General features: G+C 41.7%; 1 protein-coding gene across 2 annotated transcripts; it reads left to right on the top strand.

Annotated features, from left to right (window-relative positions):
* Positions 1-16,808: 16,808 nt before the first annotated feature.
* Positions 16,809-20,224, top strand: LOC148033036 (putative glucan endo-1,3-beta-glucosidase A6). Of its 2 annotated transcripts, none has more exons than XM_087683750.1 (5): positions 16,809-17,043; positions 17,141-17,541; positions 17,621-18,107; positions 18,808-19,245; positions 19,983-20,224. In XM_087683750.1, exons 1-5 carry the CDS (start codon positions 16,953-16,955, stop codon positions 20,018-20,020), a joined length of 1,455 nt encoding a protein of 484 aa, XP_087539876.1. In that variant the 5' UTR covers positions 16,809-16,952; the 3' UTR covers positions 20,021-20,224. The 2 variants fall into 2 exon arrangements, with proteins under 2 accessions (XP_087539876.1, XP_087539875.1); XM_087683749.1 differs by having other exon boundaries at positions 17,138-17,541.
* Positions 20,225-24,082: the final 3,858 nt, after the last annotated feature.

Here is a 24,082-nt window from a genome sequence, read left to right as displayed (position 1 = left end):
TCTGCGATACTTCTATGTTCAACGAGGGCTTGCTCGGTTGCCATCTCATGCAAGGTTCTAGGAGTTTGTCTAGGCTTTAGCATAGCTGGGGGTTCAGGCCTATATGAGCAAGATTGGTCAACGCTAGGATTGCTCATGCTCTTGGGGTTTCCATGTTTCTCTTGAGGCTTCATTATTGCGTCATGGTTCTCCTTGGGTATGACTGGTGTGAATTCGTCATCCCGTCGTGACAGTGTTGTATCCACTCTTGATTGGTCGATGTGAGTTCTATTGTCAGTGGATAGAGTGTTGCAAGTAGCCATTGATAGTAATGACTGCTTTGATTTGTCAGAGCACACGGATGTGTTTGAGGTCTCACCGCTATTAGGAGAGGCATCAATGGGCTCATTGGTGGATGGACTCAATGCTTTATTCATTAGCTCTCTGGCACTCGTCGTCCCAATGTCCTTGGGGTCCGCAACCACATGCAACTGTTGTTGTTTTCGCTGTTTCCTCCTCTTTTTCTTGGTCAGAGCAGGTGCATCTAATGTCTCAGGACCCTGGGCTATATCGACCATTGATGTGCTTGGTCGGTGGGCCGCCTCAGCATTTCCCTTCTCTAGAGGGTCCTCATGGGACCTAGTCATGGCTTGCGGAGTAGCCTTGACAGGTTGCATAGGTACAACTGTCTCCCTTTTGGGAGAGTCTAGCTCTTCCGCCCGTTCCCCTGTGCTTAACTCCTCCAGCCCAGGTTTTAGGCGCTTTGGAATTGCTGGAGTTGTTAAGGAGGTAGGTCGCGACACCTCCTTCACAGGTAAACCACTAAGGACACGTTCCGCAAGGGGCCTTGTTACGGCCAAGGGCTGTGACTGCTGTGATCCTTGATTTGCAATAGTAGCAGCTAGTTCAGTGGACTTGCTACTATTGGTGGATTGCAGTGTCAAGTCCTTAGGGAAATTGGAAGTGGTCGTTGCTCTTAGAGCATTCACTTGTGTAGATTGAGTATCAGTTGAGCTAGCCACGGTTGATTGCACAGGCATATCCTTAGGTTGAGAGCTAAGGGGGATGTCGTGTCCCACCTCTTGGACATTTGGAAGCTATGATGTAGGTAGAGATTGGGATCGAGTAGCCACACTTGATGAGTGTTGTGCTTCATGTGTCCGTTTAGGGGAAGAGGGTGTAGGAGACTTGGGACTCCTAAGTGGCTTTGACACTGGTTCGGAGATTTGCTCGTGGCTGCTAGATGATTTTGCTATTTGCTTTATTGAGCATTTAACCTTGCCATGAGCAATGTTGTGCCTATGATGCCTGTTATTCTCTTGGGGAATGAAAGGCTCCTTGGGCACTAGTGGCTTTTGCGTATCCTCAACGATTACATCTGATGTCTGCTTGTCAAGCACACTAGGCTGAGGATCTACCCTCCAATTGGTCCTGTTGGGTTTCTTGATTTCGACCATGAGGGGCTCGGTCACTCCACTCCTTTTGACTTGGGACTTGGTTTTTCATTTAGATCTCCTCCTACGCTTCTTTGCACTTGATATGTCCTGGCCTTCAGTCGACAAAGAAGGTTTAACAGGGCGTTTTTGTACCCAAATCCATCGGTTGCCTGCATAATACCCTTGAGCACATAGCAACGCTTTGGATATCCATCGCGGCATTGTGCCGACTCTCCATCGATGCCTTCGTCTATAAGGCTTGGGCTTCTTTTGGGGTCTTCTACGATATTTGTAAGTCCAAAGCCCATCCTTGGCATTGCCTCTTAACCTTCTTGTTTCAAGCATGGCCTCACTCACTAGTTCTCGGTGTTCGACATGTGCTTGTATCAGTTTTTCCAACAAGTCCTTGCTCTCGTTAGTAGGCTTGACTATTACGTCAGCACCTTCCTTGCCTTTCCCTCGAGGTTTGATGAGGTCACCCTTGCTAAAGCTTGTGACTATCCTCACACCCGGTAGTGTCAGGTGTATCCTCTGTGCTACATAGTCGGCCTCACACTTGGTCGCCCTTTTGAAGGGTCTTCCTAGGAGGGTTTCCTTCCCGTGACTAGCACTATTTGGAGAAACATGAAATAGGACAGGCAATCTTTTAGTTTCAAATGTCGCAAGGATTTTGCACTTTCCTATGAGTGCTTGTGGGTGTCCCCCGCAAGGGCTAAGAGTTGCACTAGTCGATGTGAGCTCTAGTTGTCCTAGTAGGATCCATGATTCATAGGTCAAGATGTTAAAATCTGCTCCTTCATCAATCAGAGCATCAATAGTATGCTCTCTTTTTGCAGTGAGTTTGACCCTAAGATAAGCAGGTGGTACTATGTCTTCATCTTCTGGGTCCTGGCTTGTAAATTTAAGCCTTCTGACAGATGCCCTTGAGTCCCCACGTGCATGACCAGACGTGGATTCTCCACCAATGTCTTGGGTTGTCTGTGCAGTGCTATTCAAGGAGCATCTATCGTCAAGGCTGTCATATCTAGTCATTCTCGCTATTGTAGCTTGGTGTTGTTGCTTTCCGCTTTGACTAGATGCAGTCCGAATGCAACACGTATGTGTTTTTGCAGTGTGGCCTTTTTGCCCTTGTTGGCTAGATGGGCCCTTTGAGGTTCTAGGGTCTCTGTTTGTTTCTATTCGGGCACGAGCTTTTGGTCACTCTTTTGCATGGGAGAATCCATGCTTGTGTAGAGCCATTACTACACTAGGGTCCAATTTGGAGGACCTGTCACAGCACGCGTTTTCCCTCCAACCTACTTGGGGAAGGTGCAAAGGGGGTCCGCAGGGGTCCAGGGGGTAAACGCCATACGCAATTTGGAGGACCGTTTATAGCCAAATTTTGAACTACGTGCTCTAAATTTTAGCCCAGCGATGGATCTGTGATGTGCCTTTAGCTCTACGTAGCCTTTGGGGTCAATCTCGGGGTTTAGATGTATCAAAATTTGTGTTCTAGATACCTGTCCGATTTTGACAGTTTTCTGTCCGATTCTTAGATGTCCGATTTTCAGGAGTCTAATTATCGGAATCGGATGTCCGATTCTGGGTGGTCCGATTGGCCCAGTGGTCCGATTTTGATCACGTCCGATTTTGGGAGTCGGATCGAAAAAGTGGTCCGATTTTTGGAGTGGTCCGATTCTGGGAATCGGATTGGACAGGGTGGTCCGATTGCCTCGATCGCACAAGTGTCCAATCGGACAAGATGGTCCGAGTGGTCCGAGTTCGAGTGTCCAAGTGGTTCGATTTCCAAAATCGGACGGGTTGGTCCGAGTGGTCTAATCGAACAGGATGGTCTGATCGGATGGTTGTCCCAAGCGTCTAATTATGGACTGGTCCGATTCTGGTTGGTCCGATTCTGGACTAGTCCGATTCTGGGAATCGAACCAGGAGGGTGGTCCGATTTTCAAGTGGTCCGATTCTGGGACTCGGACAGCCTGGCTCGACGGCGCGGACGGCGGCCTGCGAGTTGCACGCAATGCCTCTAGGCTAACGTCTACTACACCGAATCATCTAGCGCCTTCCAAATAGGTGCAATACACTACAAGGGAATGCCAAACATGCTTGGAATCACTGTGGTACTCGAATCAAATGGCACTCCAAGGATATGTGCCCCTATTTCCCTATTTTAGCCTATTATACAGCAACAGAAAACCCTACTGTTTGCTACTTTTTCTTTGTTTTTTCTATCCTAAATGCATACAAATCACAAAGCAATCACCTACACTACTCCAACATGCTTTTCCAAATCCAAAAAACCAAAAATCTACTTGCTAAGGAGATCGAATACCTCTTCAAACTCCCTCACTTCCTACCTATCTACCTCAAGCACCAGTTTGAGGAAAACCCTACTCCAATGCTCGATTTGAAGTGTGCAAGCGCTCAAGGCTTGAATCCATTGGTCCCAGCGAACCAAAATGTGGGAACTTTCACTCAACCACCAAGACCCATGGACCGCTTATTGTTTCAAGCGTTCCAAGCCGAGCACTAATGGCTACCTCTCACATAACCGATGCACCATCCATATCTACGGGTGTAGTGAGCTTACCTCCGTGCCGTTTGAGTTACCTCCTCTCCTGCACACTCCGGTAGCTCCATGATCCAAGTGCAAGCTTCAAGCAAGCTCGATCCTCAAGCTCCACGCTCCAAGCTCCATTTCAGTGAGCAAGACAAGAGAAGAAAAGAGAAGAGAATAAGAGAGGAGAAGATGGAGAGCTTCTCCTCCTCGATCCCTCACCCTCACACACTCACTCCCTCACACTCTCACACTCCCTCTCTCAAGCATCGGCTCAAGCAAGCAAGAACAAGAAGAAGAAGAAGAAGAAGAAGAAGAAGAGAGCTACTTTTGGCCACACACAAGAATGAGCTTCTCATTCACTTTTCAACTTTACATACAAAACCCTAAAACCCTTTTGGGCAATCATTCCCTTTTCCTCTTTTTTACATGGCCAGCCGTAGCCTAGGCCCTTTTTCCCATTGTCCTTCTATCTTCCTAGATTCCTTTCCACTACCTGTCTACATTTACAAATTGCACGGGTGAGAGCCCGACGCTCTTTTACAAGATTTCAGGATGTGCCTTTTTATTTTAAAATGCGCCTTTCTCCTTTTGCATTTACCTTGGACTTTTAAGGCGTCTTCAGTCGGCTACCTTTTTTCCGCCTTTGCCCTGCGTCTTTTTTATTTCCTTTTGCTTTCTTCGTGTTGGGGTTAACAGAAGGGCAGCAGTATGGTATCATGGTCTGGAGGCCGAAACCATAACTAACATTGACCAATTCTTCACGACCTTCCGTAGAGAGTTTTCCCTTGAGAAGGGTGGACAATATTGGTTGCATGTCTTGAATGTAACACACCAAGAGCCAAATGAGAATGTCCATGCCTATGCCAAGAAACTAAAGCAAGTTCTTCGCAAACTTAATACTTATATCCCCATTCCATCGGCTACATAGTTGAAATATTTCCTACATGGATTAGATTTCAATATCCTGGTGCAACTAAGTAGTGTTGCTTTGGCCGACATTGACATTGCTATTACTTAGGCAAAAGGAGTAGAGTCATGCCTTGCAAGTGGCTTATGTAGCAAGGATAAATTGGAATGGTAATAATTTGGCATTGACCAATGGGAGTCAAGGGAACCCATGTCAAATGCGAATGGAAGAGGGAGTATCATGCCAAATTTTCCTATGTTACTAGCTCCTCCCAGCATGAGTATGTCTATGGCTAGTCAAATGGGCCCACTAAATGGTGAAAGCCAAACAACAAACCCAAATGTTGTCCCAATAGGCCAGCGACCAATTTCTAATCAAGTGGTTAGGCCGATGGGTCAACAGATAGCTAGACGATTGCGGCTACGAGTCAAGTGCCTCAAATGTTCTTGGTGAAGTCAAGGATATAATGAAGCACTACACTGATATGATTACAAACAATATAGACAAATAGCTGTGGATGTCAATTTCATTAATAATTAGTAGAATTTGATAGGGAGTCGATGCTCTGAAGAGGGTGCCCCCTCAAGATTCAGCTGTAAGTGGTGTGGTTGCTAACATTTCCCTAGGAATTGTCTGAATGTCAAATGCCATATTTGCGGAAATTCTTGCCACTTAGCTACTACCTATTGGAGTAAGATTAGTTCTCTTCAACAAGGGAGTAAACTGCCAGGTCTAGTTAATCATCATGCACAAGGGAATAATCTCCAGCAAGATGAGGGATCAAGACAAATACTGCAAAGAGGAAAGGCTAACGTAGAGGAGTTGCCTCATGGCAGTGGAGTCAATTTTATTGAGGCCATACATGTCAATGACGTTGAAACTTCTAATCTATGAGCCGTAACAAGAGGTCAAAAGACTAAAGAGGGTGACAAAGAAAATGCAAAACTTGTCGAGGGAAACCCTAAGCAAGATGCTAGGGAAAAGCAAGTCCTGAATCCTAATATGGAAGGTGGACCTCTCAGGCCTGTTGATCGTAAAGTTGATCCCGAGAAGGATAAAGGATTGCCAAGAAAGAAGGAAAAAGTTAAAAAAGAGGCACTAAAGTCGATCCAAAGACCAAAGAAGAGACTGGTCTGGCGAGAGAAGAGAACTTTGGCTAACTATCACGACTTTGATCTAGCAAGTTCTCTTTGTGAAGTTACCAGATGTGAATCTCCTGCAATTGATTAAACTGTCTCCAGTAGTACACAAGTAATTCAGGAAAACCCTGTGTATTGGGTATATATAGTATAGAACCTTTGGGCATAGCACAAGTGGGAGAAGATTGGTTTGATCATGCTGAAAAGCATTGTCCCAGGGCATATGTGGATGAAATATTAGTTGAACACACTATCATGAACACTAGATCCTCCGTCAATATCATGAGTTCAAACTTCATGGAGAGGCTAGGTTTAGAAATCCAAAAAGACGGCTCCACACTTCTTAGGATGGCTGATGATAGTCTAAGGCGACCAGAAGGTTACATCACTAAAGTCCACATTATTGTTGCAAGCATGGAATGCTACATGGACTTTAGGCTGATAAGGTTTACAGGACGTCCTAGTTATCGAGTTTTGCTAGGCAGGCCATGGATTTTACAAACAGACTGCCAAGTCAATATACCTGTTGGTCGAGTAATTCTAGGTCGATGTGCCAATCATGTAATAGTGGATGCTTGCCCTGAGTCTCCTCAGAGTGAGAGAGCTTCTTTATCCTCTACTGAACTAGAAACATTAGATGATCCATCTAGTAGTGAGACGTCATCGAGTGATGGATCTAAAGAAGGGTACACTACAAAGGATATTTATCAGATGACTTTGAATGAGCCAATAGAGCCTCAAAATAGGATAAGAAACTCAGACGTTATTGAGCTAGACCTTGATACACCAAATGATTCACGGCCAATAAAATTAGGAAAACCCTGTGTATTGGGTATATATAGTATAGAACCTTTGGGCATAGCACAAGTGGGAGAAGATTGGTTTGATCATGCTGAAAAGCATTGTCCCAGGGCATATGTGGATGAAATATTAGTTGAACACACTATCATGAACACTAGATCCTCCGTCAATATCATGAGTTCAAACTTCATGGAGAGGCTAGGTTTAGAAATCCAAAAAGACGGCTCCACACTTCTTAGGATGGCTGATGATAGTCTAAGGCGACCAGAAGGTTACATCACTAAAGTCCACATTATTGTTGCAAGCATGGAATGCTACATGGACTTTAGGCTGATAAGGTTTACAGGACGTCCTAGTTATCGAGTTTTGCTAGGCAGGCCATGGATTTTACAAACAGACTGCCAAGTCAATATACCTGTTGGTCGAGTAATTCTAGGTCGATGTGCCAATCATGTAATAGTGGATGCTTGCCCTGAGTCTCCTCAGAGTGAGAGAGCTTCTTTATCCTCTACTGAACTAGAAACATTAGATGATCCATCTAGTAGTGAGACGTCATCGAGTGATGGATCTAAAGAAGGGTACACTACAAAGGATATTTATCAGATGACTTTGAATGAGCCAATAGAGCCTCAAAATAGGATAAGAAACTCAGACGTTATTGAGCTAGACCTTGATACACCAAATGATTCACGGCCAATAAAATTAGGAAAACCCTGTGTATTGGGTATATATAGTATAGAACCTTTGGGCATAGCACAAGTGGGAGAAGATTGGTTTGATCATGCTGAAAAGCATTGTCCCAGGGCATATGTGGATGAAATATTAGTTGAACACACTATCATGAACACTAGATCCTCCGTCAATATCATGAGTTCAAACTTCATGGAGAGGCTAGGTTTAGAAATCCAAAAAGACGGCTCCACACTTCTTAGGATGGCTGATGATAGTCTAAGGCGACCAGAAGGTTACATCACTAAAGTCCACATTATTGTTGCAAGCATGAAATGCTACATGGACTTTAGGCTGATAAGGTTTACAGGACGTCCTAGTTATCGAGTTTTGCTAGGCAGGCCATGGATTTTACAAACAGACTGCCAAGTCAATATACCTGTTGGTCGAGTAATTCTAGGTCGATGTGCCAATCATGTAATAGTGGATGCTTGCCCTGAGTCTCCTCAGAGTGAGAGAGCTTCTTTATCCTCTACTGAACTAGAAACATTAGATGATCCATCTAGTAGTGAGACGTCATCGAGTGATGGATCTAAAGAAGGGTACACTACAAAGGATATTTATCAGATGACTTTGAATGAGCCAATAGAGCCTCAAAATAGGATAAGAAACTCAGACGTTATTGAGCTAGACCTTGATACACCAAATGATTCACGGCCAATAAAATTAGGTACCATGCTCAGTTCGAAAGAAAGAGAGGACTATGTGTCCTTAATTCGAGAGTTCCGCGACATCTTTGCTTCACAAACTTTGGGACATTCCCCCCAGTTATGGCTATGCATACCATTCCTCTAGAGGAAGGAAGTCGGCCTATACTTTAGAAAGTAAGGCGCATGCCTTTCAAACTAAGGGACGGGCTGTTTGAGGAGCTACAAAAGTTGTGAAAAGTGGGTTTGGTCTTCCCTATTTAGCATACTAAATGGTGTTCACCAGTTGTGATTAGAAAGAAGAAAAATAATCAAATCCAGCTTTGTGTAGACTTTAGAGAGTTGAATAAGTAGACTGTTAAAGATTACTACCCGTTGCCATTTATTGACCAAATTTTGGATCAATAAGTGGGTAGGGAAATATATTTGTTCATAGATTTATTTGTAGGGTATAACCAAATGGCGATTGTTGAGCAAGATAAGCTGAAAACGATATTTATTACTATCTTTGATACCTTTGCATACCATGTGATGGCATTTGGTTTATATAATGCACCTGGTTTGTGGCAAAGAATAGCCGACAAAACCTTTGGTGACATCTCTCGAGAGGAGTTGAAATTATTCATTGATGACTTGGGGGCACCCACCACAAGAGAAAGGCAATTGATTATTTTGTAGAAGTGTTTTGAGCGTTGAAGACAATTTTACATAACTCTTAATCCACGGAAGTACATCTTTGGGATACCTTATGGGCTATTGTTAGGTCATGTGGTCTGTTCAATAGGGATCATGATTGACCCTGAAAAGATCAAGGCCATAGTCACCATGAGTCTGCTACGTACTCCAAAGGAGGTGCATAGATTTTTGACATTGGTAGGGTATTATCCAAGGTTTATCAATGCCATGGCAGAAAGAATGCTGCCACTAATGAATCTATTGTCCTTTAATTGTCAGTTTGCATGAAGTGATGCTTGCAAAGTATCTTTTGATGATGTGAAGCAGGAGCTTGCCAAAGCACCTATTTTAGAAGCACCTAAAAGAGGCAAAATGTTTTATATATTTTCAACAGCAACAATGTATATTATTAGTTGCTACTTATCCCAAATTTGGGAGGAAAAATGGTACATCCGATAGCCTTTACTAGTCAGAAGTTGGGCATTTCAGAAATTAACTACACCTATATGGAGAAGTTGTGCCTTGAGATGGTATTTGCGACCAAAAAGTTCAGGCATTACATTCTTTATGAGAAGGTGGTTTTTTATACAAAGGCGGAAGGGCTTCGATTGTTGCTGAACAAGTTACAGCTGCCTAACCATTTAGCAAAGTGGTCAATCGCTTTGTAGGAGTTTGATTACGAGATTAAGAGCAAGCCACCAAAGCTACAAGGCATTGTAGAATATGTTGTGGATTTCGAAGAGCCAAAAGAGGTCTTAGCTGAAGGAAGTGACATGGAAACATTGTTTAAGATTGATACAGTGTCTATTCCCTCCTGGTATGCTGCTATAACGCATTATCTATCTACAAGAGAGACTAGAGCTACTCTATCAAAATCCGAGAAGAGGAAAATTAAACAACATGCATTGAAATTTTCCTTGATCGCTGGATTACTATATTGGCAGGGTGTTGATGATATCTATCGCCGATGTGTGATGCCTGACGAGGTTCCATTTATCCTGGAGGAGTGCCATGACTCTGCTTGTGAGAGGCACTTTGTTGAGCGGTTGACGGCACAAAAGAATTTAAGAGCTAGATATTGGTGGCCTCCATCTTCCAGGATTCATTTGAGTATGTTAAGAGATGCGATACATGTCAAAGACATGATAGTAGAGAGAATAGGAAGCACCCACTTACTCCGATTATGGCTACCCTTCCATTTGAGAAGTGGGGCATCAACTTTGTGGGTCCTATTACCCCATCATCTACTACTCAAAAGAGATATATTATAGTAGCCACCACTTATTACTTTACAAAGTGGTCAAAAGCACAAGTGACGAGGCAAGTCAATGCAAAAGAGACTGCAAATTTTCTACTTGAGCAGATCATTTGCAGTTTCGGTCTGCCAAAGGAAATAGTATCGGATCGTGGAACCCATTTTTTGAATAAGGTGATTAAAAGCCTGACTGAAGCATAACCAGACAACCCCTTATAATCCGCAAGCAAATGGGCAAGTTGAAATTACCAAAAACGGGATTGGGATACAAAATTATATGTGGCCGTATGGGTGTATAACACAACGTTTAAATGAGCCACTAGCCACACCCCATTCAAATAAGCTTATGGGGATGAGTGTGTCTTGCCCTTAGAAATTGAGTTGCCGACCATAAAATTTGCAATCAATCATTCTTTGGGTGACGAGGATGCCCTATTCGAGCGTTTTACGACTATAGCCCACTTGGATGAGCTCAAATTACAGAGTTTGTTGCACCTAGAAGTGGCTAAACGTTGGATGAAGCGGCTGCATGATCTAAAAGCGAAGAAATATACCTTTAAGAAATGAAAATTAGTCCTATATTACGATGCGCATAGGGAGCTATTTCTCAGGAAGCTAGAACCTAGATGGGATCGCCCTTACAAGGTAGTTAGGATAGATAAAAATAAGTCCACGGCTTCACTATAACTTATCTACATGGAGTGCAGTTTAAAAATAATATTAATCTTAATAAGATTAAACCTTGTTATTTTTTAGTATGCTAACGCACTAAATGCATTGCAGGTCCATGCTGGGGCTAATTTGAGACCTACAAGAGAGCTTAAATTGGTCGATGGGGTGGTTAATCCCTTATTTGGAGCACCCATATTTAGAGCAAAGATATCATTAGGGGAAGCCTATCTAGTGGAGCAAAGAATACTAAGTGATTGAGCAAGAATATGCTACCTTTGTGCGGAAGATCAAAGTTTTTTACCATCACTATTTACGAATTTTGACCAGCATCCCTGTTCAGTTTAATGAAGAAGGTGGGATGGAGTTGTTAGTTCATCCTCTAAGTATGTTGAATTTTGACTATCATAATTACAAATAGGGGAGTTCTTGATACTGGTTGTGTAAACCCATTGTGGACGTACATGTTATACTTTGATGAATCATCTAGGGGTCCTCATAAAAAAGAGAGCATTGGAGTAGTTATGCAAGATCCCCGACGTAGAGTTACAATGAAATTAGATGTTTATCTCGGGGTAGGATTCACTAACAATATGGTGGAGTACAAAGCCTTGATTATGGGACTAAATATTTCCAAGAAAGGTGATATTCGACGGTTGTTAGTAAAATGAGATTTCCAACTGATCTTAAATCAAATAAATGGAACATACACAGTCTGGAATCCTATCCTTCGCATGTATCATCGAACTGTTATAACCCTACTTGATGAATTTGAGAGCATATCTCTTCAATTTATTTCACGTTCTTAGAATCAGTTTGCGGATTCATTAGCCAATTTTTATTATGAAGAGGACCTCTTCTTCAACGGTGGTCCTATTCTAGATGTTGTTATTGATAATGAGACAGGACCTGGTCATTTGTGGGAAATTTTATCAGACCATGTGTTATCTGGCAGGCGATGGTTGGTATGGTTAATGCGAAGAGTGGCCGAGACCCATCTACCACTATTATCTTGGACCCATAGGTTGATCCGACAACATGTTATGCATACACCTTTTGCTATATATGCAGAAGGGATGGGTCACACCTTGATGCATTTAGTTTAGGGCTAAGAGCCTATTTTTTCCCTTAGAATGGATCATATTTTTGTATATCTTCCTTATTTCAAGGAGGGATGCGTAGGTGCTATTCTGTTTGATCTCATTAGGCCAAGAGGGCCAGTTTCTTTAAGGTTTTAATGCTTGATTTTATTAGGCCAAGAGGGTTAATTAGTTTGTAGTAAAATATGCTATTTCTTTAGGCCAACAGGGCCCTATGTTTGTTTGGTGCATGTACGTTTAATAGTTTTCTATTTTAGTGATTGTATCATATAGGTTGATGAAGTCGTTGAAGGGAGCCTTTGCTACAAAGGAGCTTCTTGTGGCCATTTCAGGTGGTTTCGTCTCCCTTTTCGAGTCTTTTCCCTTTTCCCTTAAGCAATTAATGTTATATGTGTATGTGACGGGTACTTTCTTTTTGTTTGTTGGGGACCGATGATCAATGCATGAAGTCCCTGGTTTAGGTTATGTATGTCTATGGGAGGTCTGAGTAGTCATTGCCTCCTGCAAAAGCATTGTCAGGCACTACAAGTCCTATCTTTAGACGGAAGTTCTAGTGACCCTGTTCTGCTAACCTACTTAGCGGCTATTCTAGGAGTTCATGTTAGTGTGAGGCAGTTAGAAAAGCATGCCAGACAAAATGATGACACAATGGAATAAAACCCTAAATATCCTTTAAAATAGAAAAAATAACGAACAAAAGAAAAATCCTTGAGCGGTTGTTCATCGTCTTGCAAAGTCCTAGTAGGTTCCTAGGGATGAGTCCAGACTCGAGGTCAATGCCTTATCTTCCTAGGGGTGGCATCTAGCTGAGAAAATAAGTAAACTAAGGACGGTGAGTGAAAATAAAAGTGAGTGGCAAAAAAGGATTAAGTGTCACATTGTGAGGGCTTGGTAGGTTCTTGGGTATTGAGACAGGACCTAAGGCCGATGCCCTATTCTCCTTGTATCACTACACTCAGCTCCCTCCTTTTTACACACATGAGTATGGAAAATAAATGCTTAAAAGGTTAGTGAGCTAAAAGAGAATATTTCTTGATTAGGCTATAGGAGTCCTCACCTAAGAGGAGCTCTTAGTTGAGTTGTCCTTCGTTAGGTATGTAGTTCAGACCACCACTTAGGATGACTTCTTTGATAGTTCTTTCTAGTTTGGCTGTGTTGGAACAATTGGTTAGTGACTAAACTTTGGCTTTCTGTCAAATTATGCTCGGCCTACTTCTCATGGATTTCATGCCTTTCTTTTGACAAGGGGTAGGGTGAGAGCTGTGATATGTTTTGATGAGTCTTTTTTGTATCAGCTTGATGGTCCTTATGGTTGTGTTTATGTGTAGATCTGTTCATGGGATTCGACGAGCCGGCTGAGTCGCCCTCTCCCATGTTCACCAATGAGCAGTGGATTTTGCACGAGAAACATGCTCAAAAATTTTCCAAAAATCCGAATTTCAAGGGAAAAATAGACTTCATCGAAGGCTGCATAGGCAATCAAGTTGATTTTAAGCAACAAGCAGCCGTCCGGTTCTTAAAGTACTTTAAAGATACACCAACTGGCAGTTATGGATTTTTCATAATTTTTGTTTGTCAAAATGGACCTCCGAAAGAGCCAGGAAGTAGTGCGGACTTCAAGACGGACATCGAGAATTTTTCAGAAGTCGATTCGGAGGTCGAACAAGGGAGGAGTGCCACAAAATGGCCAGCCACTTGAGAGTTGAAGAGGTGCCACCCTTTGGGGGGCCTTGCATCCCCCCAAAAATTTCACGATGAGTGGGGGGGCGGTGTTTCTCATGAAGGCATGGAGGAGAAAAATGACGTCTGCAATAGGGCACCGATTTTTGAGGGAGAGGAATTAGGCTATGGAGGTTCAATACAACCCCCCAAACAGACTACATCCGTGATCTACACTTTGGTTTTACTCTCCATCGTCATTCTCCGCCTGTCCAATGGCTGCCCGGATTGACAGAGCCAGTTCTAGTCTTTCTCTCTCCTCCCTCTCTCTCCCCTCTATGGGTTGTTCATGCGCATTACCTTGAAGGAAGAATCGAGAAGGAGATTGAAGCAAATGATGATGGAGATTAATGAAGATGCTAAAGCCTGATACGCAACATGGAATTGAGAGAAATGGAGGCTCTATCCGTTGGTCACACAATCATTTAATGCATCTCGAGTTTTGTAGAAATACGGTATGACTATTTTTTATGAAGGAAATGAAGTTTTTTTGACATTTTATTCTGGAAATGATGTTCTTATGTGATGTGAGTGCTGGATGCATTATGTTTAATTGTTTTCTATCAAAAAAATTTGATTTCATAATTATTTACATGTGCTATTTAAATTTCGCAAAACCAGAAATGCGGTTTTTAAGGGTAAAATGATGGTTTAGTCGTTTCGGGTGGGTGAAATGTGTTTCTATGGGAAAAAATGCTAAAATTTTAAAAAATAGAGAAAATATAGAAATACGCTTCATAAAAATAAGCAAAAATATAATGAGTGTTTGTGAATGTATGGTAGTAGTGAAGCATGAGGTTTAGCCTCAGTTTTCCCTATCTCTTTGTCAAAGTTCGTGATTTATCGCTTTTCATACATCAAAACATGACAAAATGAATCCCTACACCTATGCAACGGAAGCACTACCTAAAAGTAGGGGGTGGGGTGTTTGAATGATATGATTTGTGTGTTTTTAATTGTTGATTTTGCTGATACATATCATGATATAGGATTCATAGTATTTTAATTAAGAGGATAGTAGCATGAGTGTTGTCTCGGTGCTATCCTTACATTACTGCAACGAGTTAGTAAAGCATTGAAAAGCCTAGTTGTACACGGCATGTTTCTGATTGAAAATTATGTTTGAGCACATTAAGATCATCCACTTTTGCATATGCATATCAACCATGATATCGAAATATGAAGAATTGGATGCATAGCACATGTTTTCCGTTACGATGACCTACGCTTGAGTGTGTGAGACAACCTAATCTGTAGGCTAATCGATCATTTTTGGGAATTCTTTGATAAGAACACATGGTATCTCTTGGAATGCGTTCAAAATGAAAGAGTGGAGCTTGTATCATGTGTACTTTATTTTGGAGCGATGCATCTTGGGGCCAATCCCTGAGGTGTAGGAGAGTCGCAGTGGAGCCGCAACAATCAGCCGAGAGATGCTTCCCTATGTTTGTGCTATGGGATATTATGCCTATATGTTATGGGATCTCCCTCTGAGGAGAAGGGATGGTATACATTGAACTATGACCTAATACAAATACAAAATTGACATTAGCATTTAGTGTAGAGTGAGTCTTAGATGCTCCCGGCCACGAGACCGTGTGGTGGGGTTGTCTGTTGTGTGCATGAGGTCCCGACTAGTACCATAGCCAGTGCCTTTTAGGTCCCATCAACATATCAAACAAGCTCAAGATAAATATAAGAGAAATTCAGATAAGCTTCGCATACAATATCCATCATACAAAATTGGAAATCAAGTTTGGCTTCTTCGACATGATCTATGTTCTTCTCACCTCTCCCAAAAACTAGATTATCAATGACTTGGAACCTTCTAGATCCTTGGTCAAGTAAATCTAGTCACCTATTGTCTCCAACTTTCCCTATCCATAAAAATCCATTTGTATTTCATGTTTCATGAAGCCTTGGAGCCATATCATACATCTAGTATTCTTAGAAGAATACCAAAGCCATCACCTCGAATCATAATTGAAGATTACCAAGAATATGAAGTAGAGAAAATCTTGGATTCAAGAAATTCATGAGGCATATTATAGCATCTGATTCATTGAAAGGGTTATGATGCAAGTATGGGAACCAAGGAACTAAAAACACATCTTCAAAGAGCTCCTATTAAGATTTGTGAATCTCATCTTCAACAACCAACCAAGCAAAAGGCATACATTGCCTCTTGTGGAAGTCGGTGCTAGGAGAGTAATGTAATATACTCTCAAGCAAGGGCATCTCTTGGTTTGTGTGCAAGCTAGTACAACCCCTAGTTCCATGAAGTTTCTAGAAGATTCCAAAACATTCTAGAAGATTGGAGAAAGTACTAGACGGTTCTAAGAAGATTCTAGTTAATTCTTTGGAAAGTTCTAGAAGACGCTTGCATCAATATTGCTTATGTCATCACTTATGTCAATGATGCTTATGACATCATCCAGAAGTTTCCCCTTAACCTCCTCAATTCTAATGTAAACAAGGGTCTTGGACTGCAAGCCCTTCAATCTTACCAACACCAATTATGAGGCTCATAGGAGATAAGTCCTCTTCAAGTTCTTGTCTTGTTCTAGTCTTATCTTGTGTCTAATCTTGTCTTGTAATCAAGCCATGCTCTTGTGAATATTCTCTTGTAATCGAGTTATCTTGTAACCAAGTTGTAGTTCAATTTCTATTTCAAATTCATCCCTTGTAAGTTGTGAGACCAATCTCCTCACTTTCAAAAAGCACTTACCATGCTCATAACACAACTAAACAATTTTACATACTCTACCTAGCAATAGCCTTAATTCCTAAGACCACCAAATAAAGCAGCAAAGGCAAATTTACACTATATCAATGAACGATCTAATTACAACTAAATATATGAATTTCATACGAGCAAATCGTAAACACAATGCATTATAAGGACTCGAGTTCATGAAAAGGTCATCATGTATAAGTCAACCAAGCATACTAGTGAGAGTAGGACAATTCACTTTTTCTTCACAACACAAGGGGTGTGGACTTGGCAATTCGATTGCAATGCGGCACTTATCATGTCTCTCGAAGGCGTCCTGGTCGGCGGGAAGTCTGACTTCTGCGTGAAGCCCACAGAGAGAGTAGAGAGAGCGAACCTAGTCAAAGCAGGCTATCGCCGACTTCTGTGCGATTTGGCTCGAGAGAGAGAGAGAGAGAGAGAGAGAGAGAGAGAGAGAGAGAGAGAGAGAGAGAGAGATCAGAGTGCATGCGTGTGTGAGAGAAAACATGCCCGCTGTTTGACTTGATTTTGAGAGAGAAAGAGAGGATATATTCGCCGGCCAAGTTGTATATATTACCAATCTTAGCTACATGTAGGTGAAAACCACCATGATCTATCCTCGCCCTGCGGCAATGTCGTGGCGTGCATTTTCATCGTCAATCCTCCTAGTTTTATTGAGCGCTGCAGCAGTTTGTAGTGGTAAGCGGCGATTCATCCGAAATCAGAGTTTTCTGAGCTTTTGTATGTTTTCATCGAAGTATTTTTCTTTCATGATCGGTGTTGGTATTGGCAGTAGACTCCAAGTACGAGATCGGTGTGAATTATGGGCAGCTCGGGAACAACCTGCCACCGCCAAAGGTAGCGGTAGATTGGATCAAACGGCTGGGCATCGGCCACGTGAAGATCTACGATGCAAACCCTGCCATTTTGGCGGCATTGGCCAACACGGACATCACGGTAGCTGTAATGGTGACGGACGCCGAGGTCCCCGCCGTCGGCGCTAGCCAACAGGCGGCCGATGCGTGGGTTGAGCATAACGTGTCGGCCTATTATCCGGCCACGAGGATCCGGACGATCCTAGTCGGCAACGAGCTGCTGTCCGATCCCAATCAGAAGGAGACGTGGCCGCTCATTGTCCCTGCGATTAGGAAGCTGCGCAAGGCGCTCGAAGGGTGCAAGCTGCACCACCGGATCAAGGTCAGCCTAATTTTTTCTAAAAAGTGGATTTATGAGCGCGCGCATTGTAATAAGACGCGGAAGATTTTGATCTTTGAAGGTGAGCACGCCTCTGGCGATGGACATGCTGAACGGCTCTATATTCCCTCCTTCCAATGCAACCTTCAGAGACGACATAAGGGAGCCCATCATGCGCCCTCTGCTGCAGTACTTGCACGACACGCGCTCGTCGCTGTTCGTAGATGCCTACCCTTATTTTGCGTGGGAGAACGATGCGAAGAACATAGAGTTGGAATTCGCACTGTTTGGGAAGGGGACGCGCGGCTATACGGATCCTGCGAGCGGCCTCCACTACAGCAACCTGTTGGATGTCCAGTTGGATGCGGTGAGCGGTGCCATGGGAAATCTGCTGGCCGATCAGGAGTATGATGAACGGGAGGTGCAGCTCACGCTGAGCGAGACCGGGTGGCCCACCCGTCAGGACCTCGACGAGAGAGGCGCCTACGTCCGCAACGCTGCTCTCTACAACCGCCGGCTCGTCAGGAAAATGCTCGCCAAGCCAGCCATCGGAACCCCCCGCCGCCCAGGTACGCACGAATGTATGTGATTGGTTTCTGACTTGCAATGTTGCAAATCCTAAAGTGCATGCAAATCATTAGACAGTTTTCTAATTAGGGTTCCAACGCGACAAAATTAACGTTATTCTTATTGAAGTAACTGCAATTCAGCTATTAGAACCTAGGAGACAGTTTGCAACATTTTATATTGAAGGCTACTAATTGTATTACCTGGTTTATTATCGAATTACTGTTTATGAACACCACTAAAGAGGGTAAACGATTTGCCCTCTCGCTCTCTTGAATATCATCGGTGATGGGTGCAAAAGGTGATCTTAAATGCACAATGGGGTGTGAAAAGGGCAAATATTTATGTAGCTTTTCTATGTTTTAAAAAAAAGAGGATCTTTGACTTCATAGGGATTTTGCTTTAATTAATGCTCTACGACATTTTTTGTGTATAAGGTTTGACATAGGGGCATTTCAGGGTGATAAGACACATTGATGATTGCACGACTTGCAAGTTGCTATACTTTTCTCAAGTGATATCTCATACTTGTTATTACAGGGGCTAACTATACTTATTAGACATTGGAACCCTAATTTGCTGGCCACGATTCATAGCCATAGCATGTGCATGATCTCAGCCATGTGTTTTCTATCACGATCTAAAATTCATATATGAAGTGAATAGTTATATTTTTATATGTGGGAGGCGTGGTTGTTGCAGGCACGCTCATACGCAGCTACATATTTGCACTATTCAACGAGAATGAGAAGACGGGGGCGACGACGGAGAGGAACTTTGGGCTACTGTATCCCAACGGGACGAGGGTGTACGAGGTGGATTTGAGGGGCAGGCTGCCCGACTCGGCGTACGGGGCGCTGCCGCCGGCGCCGAGCGAGCCGCCGGTGGGCAGCCTGAAGCTGTGGTGCGTGGCCAACCCCAGCGCCACTTCGGCTAGCCTAGCGGGCGGCCTGGAGTACGCGTGCGCGCAGTCGACATCCGTGTGTGCGGGTATCCAAAAAGCCGGCCAGCCCTGCTTCCAGCCCGACACCCTCCTGGCCCACGCTTCCTACGCCTTCAACAACTATTACCGCCTCTTCAAGGCCCTTGGTGGCTCTTGCTCTTTCAGTGGCGCCGCCAATCTCACGCTCCACGACCCAAGTGAGCCCACTAACTTTCAACCTCTCTCTCTCTCTCTCTCTCTCATGCTATCCCTTAGGTCTCTTTCACATAGTGATTACGTAAAAGAAGAATTTTTTTTGCATCACTTAGTCGTGATGGATTTTGCTTTACTTAGAGGATTTATACCAATAATCTTTACTTAACATTATGTATAGTATAATAGTAATTTATGGGTTAACTAGCTAAATGGTTATATAAGGCCTCGGGTAAGTTACTTATGAATATATGTATGCATCACGTAGGTTCAAAATAATATGTTTTTTAAATATCATTTTTATATATTTTTTACATAAAAAAGTATAATATAAATAGATTATTTATAAATTGAATAGAAAAAGGTTATGTTTTATTTAGAAAAAAATTACAAATAAGAATATTTATAAATAAGCCTTGAATTCACGTGATGTAGAGGAATATATACATATAGTAACTTCCCCGAGTATAAGGCTAGGGTTATTTACCTCAATTGCTCTTGATTAAACACTTTAGCCTCAAGTGGAGTGGTAACATATTTAATATAGGTGTTGATTCAAATTGATTTAGGAATAATAAGCAATCTTTTGGACAAGGTAGATGGGATGAAAAGTTAGAAAAAGAGAAATATAAGAAGACACATTACTTTTTCAGAAAACCTTGTATCCCTCCATGAATCTTTTATAATTCATTATGTTCATTATTGAGAGAATGTATTTTAAACTTTGTCAGTGCGCTTGTAGGTTATGGATCTTGTATCTATGAACCGCTTGTGTTTTGAAGGGTACCTTACCGTGTATATTTGAGAGGGTAAACCTAAGCCCATGAGATGGAAAAGGCGCAATGTTGAGCATCCCCATTACCAATTTTTGCAATTAAATACCTCTTGTACATCATATTATATCTTGGATTCATTGTAATAAAGGTGGCTTATGAGACTTCTTATTGATTCATTACATTATTCAAATTAACATACCTTTTGAAATCATGTGTGTTTTTAACTCCAAATTTCTCATTATGCCTATTAAGTTCCTCTAACATTGCTAAAAGTTTCAAATGCTTTATGTTTATTAAGTTTGTCTATGATTGGAAAAATAATTTACATTTAGTTTCAATCTAATGAGAAGGTGGATAAGAAGCATTTGTATTGCTTACTTCATGCAAATAAATAAAATTCATGGATTAGATTATATATTAACCTTAAATTGTTATTTATGCAACATGAGATTATATTGTGCAACAGGATTTACTAACCACCAAAAAAATACAATTACAAAAGTTCTCAAGTTCCCAAAAGTAACTAAGCTCACAATATCAAAGATGTTAACCTACTTCAAAAGTCTAACAAAATTATACTAGCCTCCCAACTAGTTTTCCTCCAAATACCAATGTTTTCTCCGTTTCCAATGGGGTATCAATCCATCATTGTTGATTCATCTTCCTTTTAAAATATTAAGATCACACCACTTACTTATGCTCATCTTCATCAACAAAACACACTAAATGCTACGTTGAATCATGCTGAATATGAGCAAGAATTAGCTACTAGTTACTTCTATTTGTCATGGCTATTATGCATAATTCATAGGCTCTTTGATCCACTACTAATCTCTATGAAGAATAAATGTACTTATTATCCACATTCAACCATTTGAGATGAAACATTATTCAGGTTTCAATCCACAATAATAGTTATTCCACTGCTGTAAAAGAATCAACTGCCAAGTTTGTGAACTGAGATATTGATTATATCTGTGTGTATAAACAACATTGTGGTCTACCTTAGCTCTACTTCAATATGCCTCAGTTCTATTTTTGGTCCATATTCTTATTGAGATCCTACATTTATACACAACATTATAAGTATTTTGTAACATCTCTCAATCCTCTAAAATATGCAAAGATAGTCTCTAATGGAGAAGGAGGATCCACCAATTTCAAAGGTTATGCATTTCATACTTGGGAGAGATGAATCAAATTGATTTACGAAGAAATGCATATGGATTATTGCAAACGAAAAGAAGAAGAAAACTTGGAAAGTAGGCCAAGTAGCTACATGGGAAGCATGGGATGACAAAGCCCAAGCCATCAACATCGAATTGGAGGTGGATGACACTTATATTCATCATGTAGATGGATGTGATACTAAAAGACACTTGGGATCAACTCAATAAATTGTTTGAAGCTTAGTCGAATAGTTTCAAGTTTGGCCTACTAATTGAGTTTTTCCATTTAGAAATGAAATCTTAGTCTCTTCTTGCATCTCATTTTGAATCACATGAAACATTGTTAACTCAGCTTGCAATTGAACTCAAAGTCCAATAAAAGGTGTCTTGTGTAAATCCCTACCTGAAGAGTATGACCATGTGGTCACTACTTTTATCAACATGCCCTTTCCTAGGCTAGTTGAAGTTGAAGCCTCTCCTTCTAGAAGAAGAGGAAAGATTGAAGTTCAAAGCAAGAAATCAATGCAACTCCGAAGTGTGAGGCTTTCTATGCAAAATTTGAGTTCAAAGGAAAGAATAAGGTCAATCACAATAAGCCCATTGTGTGTGACTTTTGTCACAAACCTAAACATAAGGAGAAAAATGATAGCCCTAGGAGTTCCTATTCATTTTATATCCACTTCGCTACACATTTCTACTCTCCATCTTTCCACTCCATGGAGGAGTCTGCTTAGTGTTAAAGGCTCGGTGCTTCCATTGAGTCCATAGTCATTTATGATACACTCAATGAGTAAGACAGGTGGGTTCCCTCAACCATAACAAAGGGAAGTTGGATAATCATGCAACAAAAAAGGTGGAAGAAATCCTCGAAAACCAAGCCTTTCTTATCATGCTAGAAGAGCAAGGCAACATATTTTAGGTTCAGTGGCTCCATGAAGACAATCAAAGAAGTGCATGTGCAGTATATTTACATGCATAAGGAGCTTCACCTTGAACCCAGTATCTTCAATCTCCCTTAAAATACTATTAGTGAATTTGGGAATTTTCCACAAGTTTAGGACTCATCGTCAAAACTTTCTATTTGCTATAACTCTCACATCATTGCTTCAAATTTAGTATTCAATAGCTCAATAGATTCCATTTTTCATAAGGTTTTCAAGAATGTGTCACATGATAACTTTTGGAAACTTAAATATATCTTTTTGGAGTTCCAATATTTTAAATAATAAAGAATGGAACTTGAAAATTTTTCAAATTCACTAAAATTGTGTTACTTTACATAGACCCAACTATAAGTGCAATTTGGTTGAGTTTACTTTCTAGTATGAATGAGGGTTAGTGTTTCTTATTCATCTTGTTATTGATAAGACCATTTGATGTCAATAAACTTGTATCCTTCAAGCCTTGAGGAGTGGCTTTTAGTGCGATGTGTGATAGATGTTCTAGATGTTATCTACACCTCCGTTGGTGAGGAGCTTTAGATGGGAAGGAACAAAGTAGCACTAGTAGAGAGGGACATATTTTTAAATGATCATTTTTATGTATCATCTCCCTCCAATGAGCAATGGGGAACCTTGTCTAGCCTTCCCCTTCCAGATTTTAAGAGCAAAGAGTGGCCACTAGCAAATTTAAGTATAAGTGAGAGTTACACGTGTAAAAATTTTCATGAGATGAAAAGCTCAACATTGCAAGTATGAAAAGTAAAATATCTATATTTATACCTATAGCCTTTTGTGGGCTTCTTCTCCAGCATTGAAGTCCAAACCTCAAGAATTATGTTCCTGGTGAAGTGCCAAGATGCCTATAGCACCCTAGAGTTTGTGGATGTAGGCTAGGATATAAAGGTGCAAGATAGAATCTCTTGTAAGGTGCAACTAGATTCTATTGTCTGCAAGTGTATGTTTGCCACTCAAAACTTCATCATGATATTCTCATACAAAAGATGGCACCATGTTTGCAAGAAGTTGGTGCCACTAGACCAAGGCATAAGGGAGATTTCTAGAGATCCAATACTAGACATTGATGTTTGCCTAAATAGTGAACTATTGACCATTATGAAGCTAGGGTCAATGTGCACATTATAAAATTTGAGAAGGGACCTGCACAACGAAGACATCCAACTTCCTACTTTGTTTAATTTCTATGTGAATGATAAAAATGTGCATTGCTATTTTCATTGCTTGTTTTGCTTTACACACACTCAATCAAATGTTTGCATCACATTATCTCTCATTACTCTCTCTTGATGTCTACCAGGTCCCAATGAGAAAGGAAAATAGCATTACATGCAAAGAGATAACAAACAATGCCATGCATCTGCATTTGAAAGCCATTAGTTTGACTTGCGCACCTATATTAGCCTTGTCAACAGGTTATCATATTTATCTTTGGAATACATTTAAAAAGTCCAACCCATAGGCTTATCCATAATCCTCCCAAAGGCTAACCAGCAATCCACAAGGATTACTAATCCAAGATTCCGCCCGTAGACTAGTATGCGGGCCTCGAGATCCAATCCCGAGTCACGTTGGCCTCTTGTGCAGGGCCCGGAAGGCGAGGGATTTACGGCTAGAGCCCCCCTGGCACCCAAGCTTCCTCCTACTCCAAGTAGCGCTCAACGGAGAGACCTCTCGCGGCCGGTTCGGTCCACCTTCCCGACGTGGTTAACACCCCCTTGATTAGGGTCAGGCAGACATTCGGGGGTAACTGAGGCTTCCTCTCCCAGCGAGCGATCCTTAGGGTAAAAACGCTAGATCGTTTCTCACAAGTATGTCCTATTGTCCCTACATTCCGTGAATGTGGGCAGGTCTTTTGGGTATGAGAGTTTCAGCTTGACAATAAGAGCGACTAGGTCACATCCTCGACGTGCTAAATCCTAGTTAGCACTTGGGAAATGT

The sequence above is a fragment of the Lygodium microphyllum genome, chromosome 8, assembly GCF_053477565.2.
Source record: "Lygodium microphyllum isolate KBCC chromosome 8, Lygodium_microphyllum_v1.1.10, whole genome shotgun sequence".
Classification (NCBI taxonomy): Eukaryota; Viridiplantae; Streptophyta; class Polypodiopsida; order Schizaeales; family Lygodiaceae; genus Lygodium; species Lygodium microphyllum.
Note: the sequence above shows the minus strand (reverse complement) of the source record. Positions and strands in the feature narration are given on the sequence as shown.

Excerpts from the sequence above, each read along its gene's own strand:
- LOC148033036 (XM_087683749.1), top strand. The coding sequence starts at position 16,953 with ATGATCTATCCTCGCCCTGCGGCAATGTCGTGGCGTGCATTTTCATCG. Across the intron at positions 17,542-17,620 it reads AGCTGCACCACCGGATCAAG|GTGAGCACGCCTCTGGCGAT; the intron begins GTCAGCCTAATT and ends TGATCTTTGAAG. Across the intron at positions 18,108-18,807 it reads CGGAACCCCCCGCCGCCCAG|GCACGCTCATACGCAGCTAC; the intron begins GTACGCACGAAT and ends TGGTTGTTGCAG.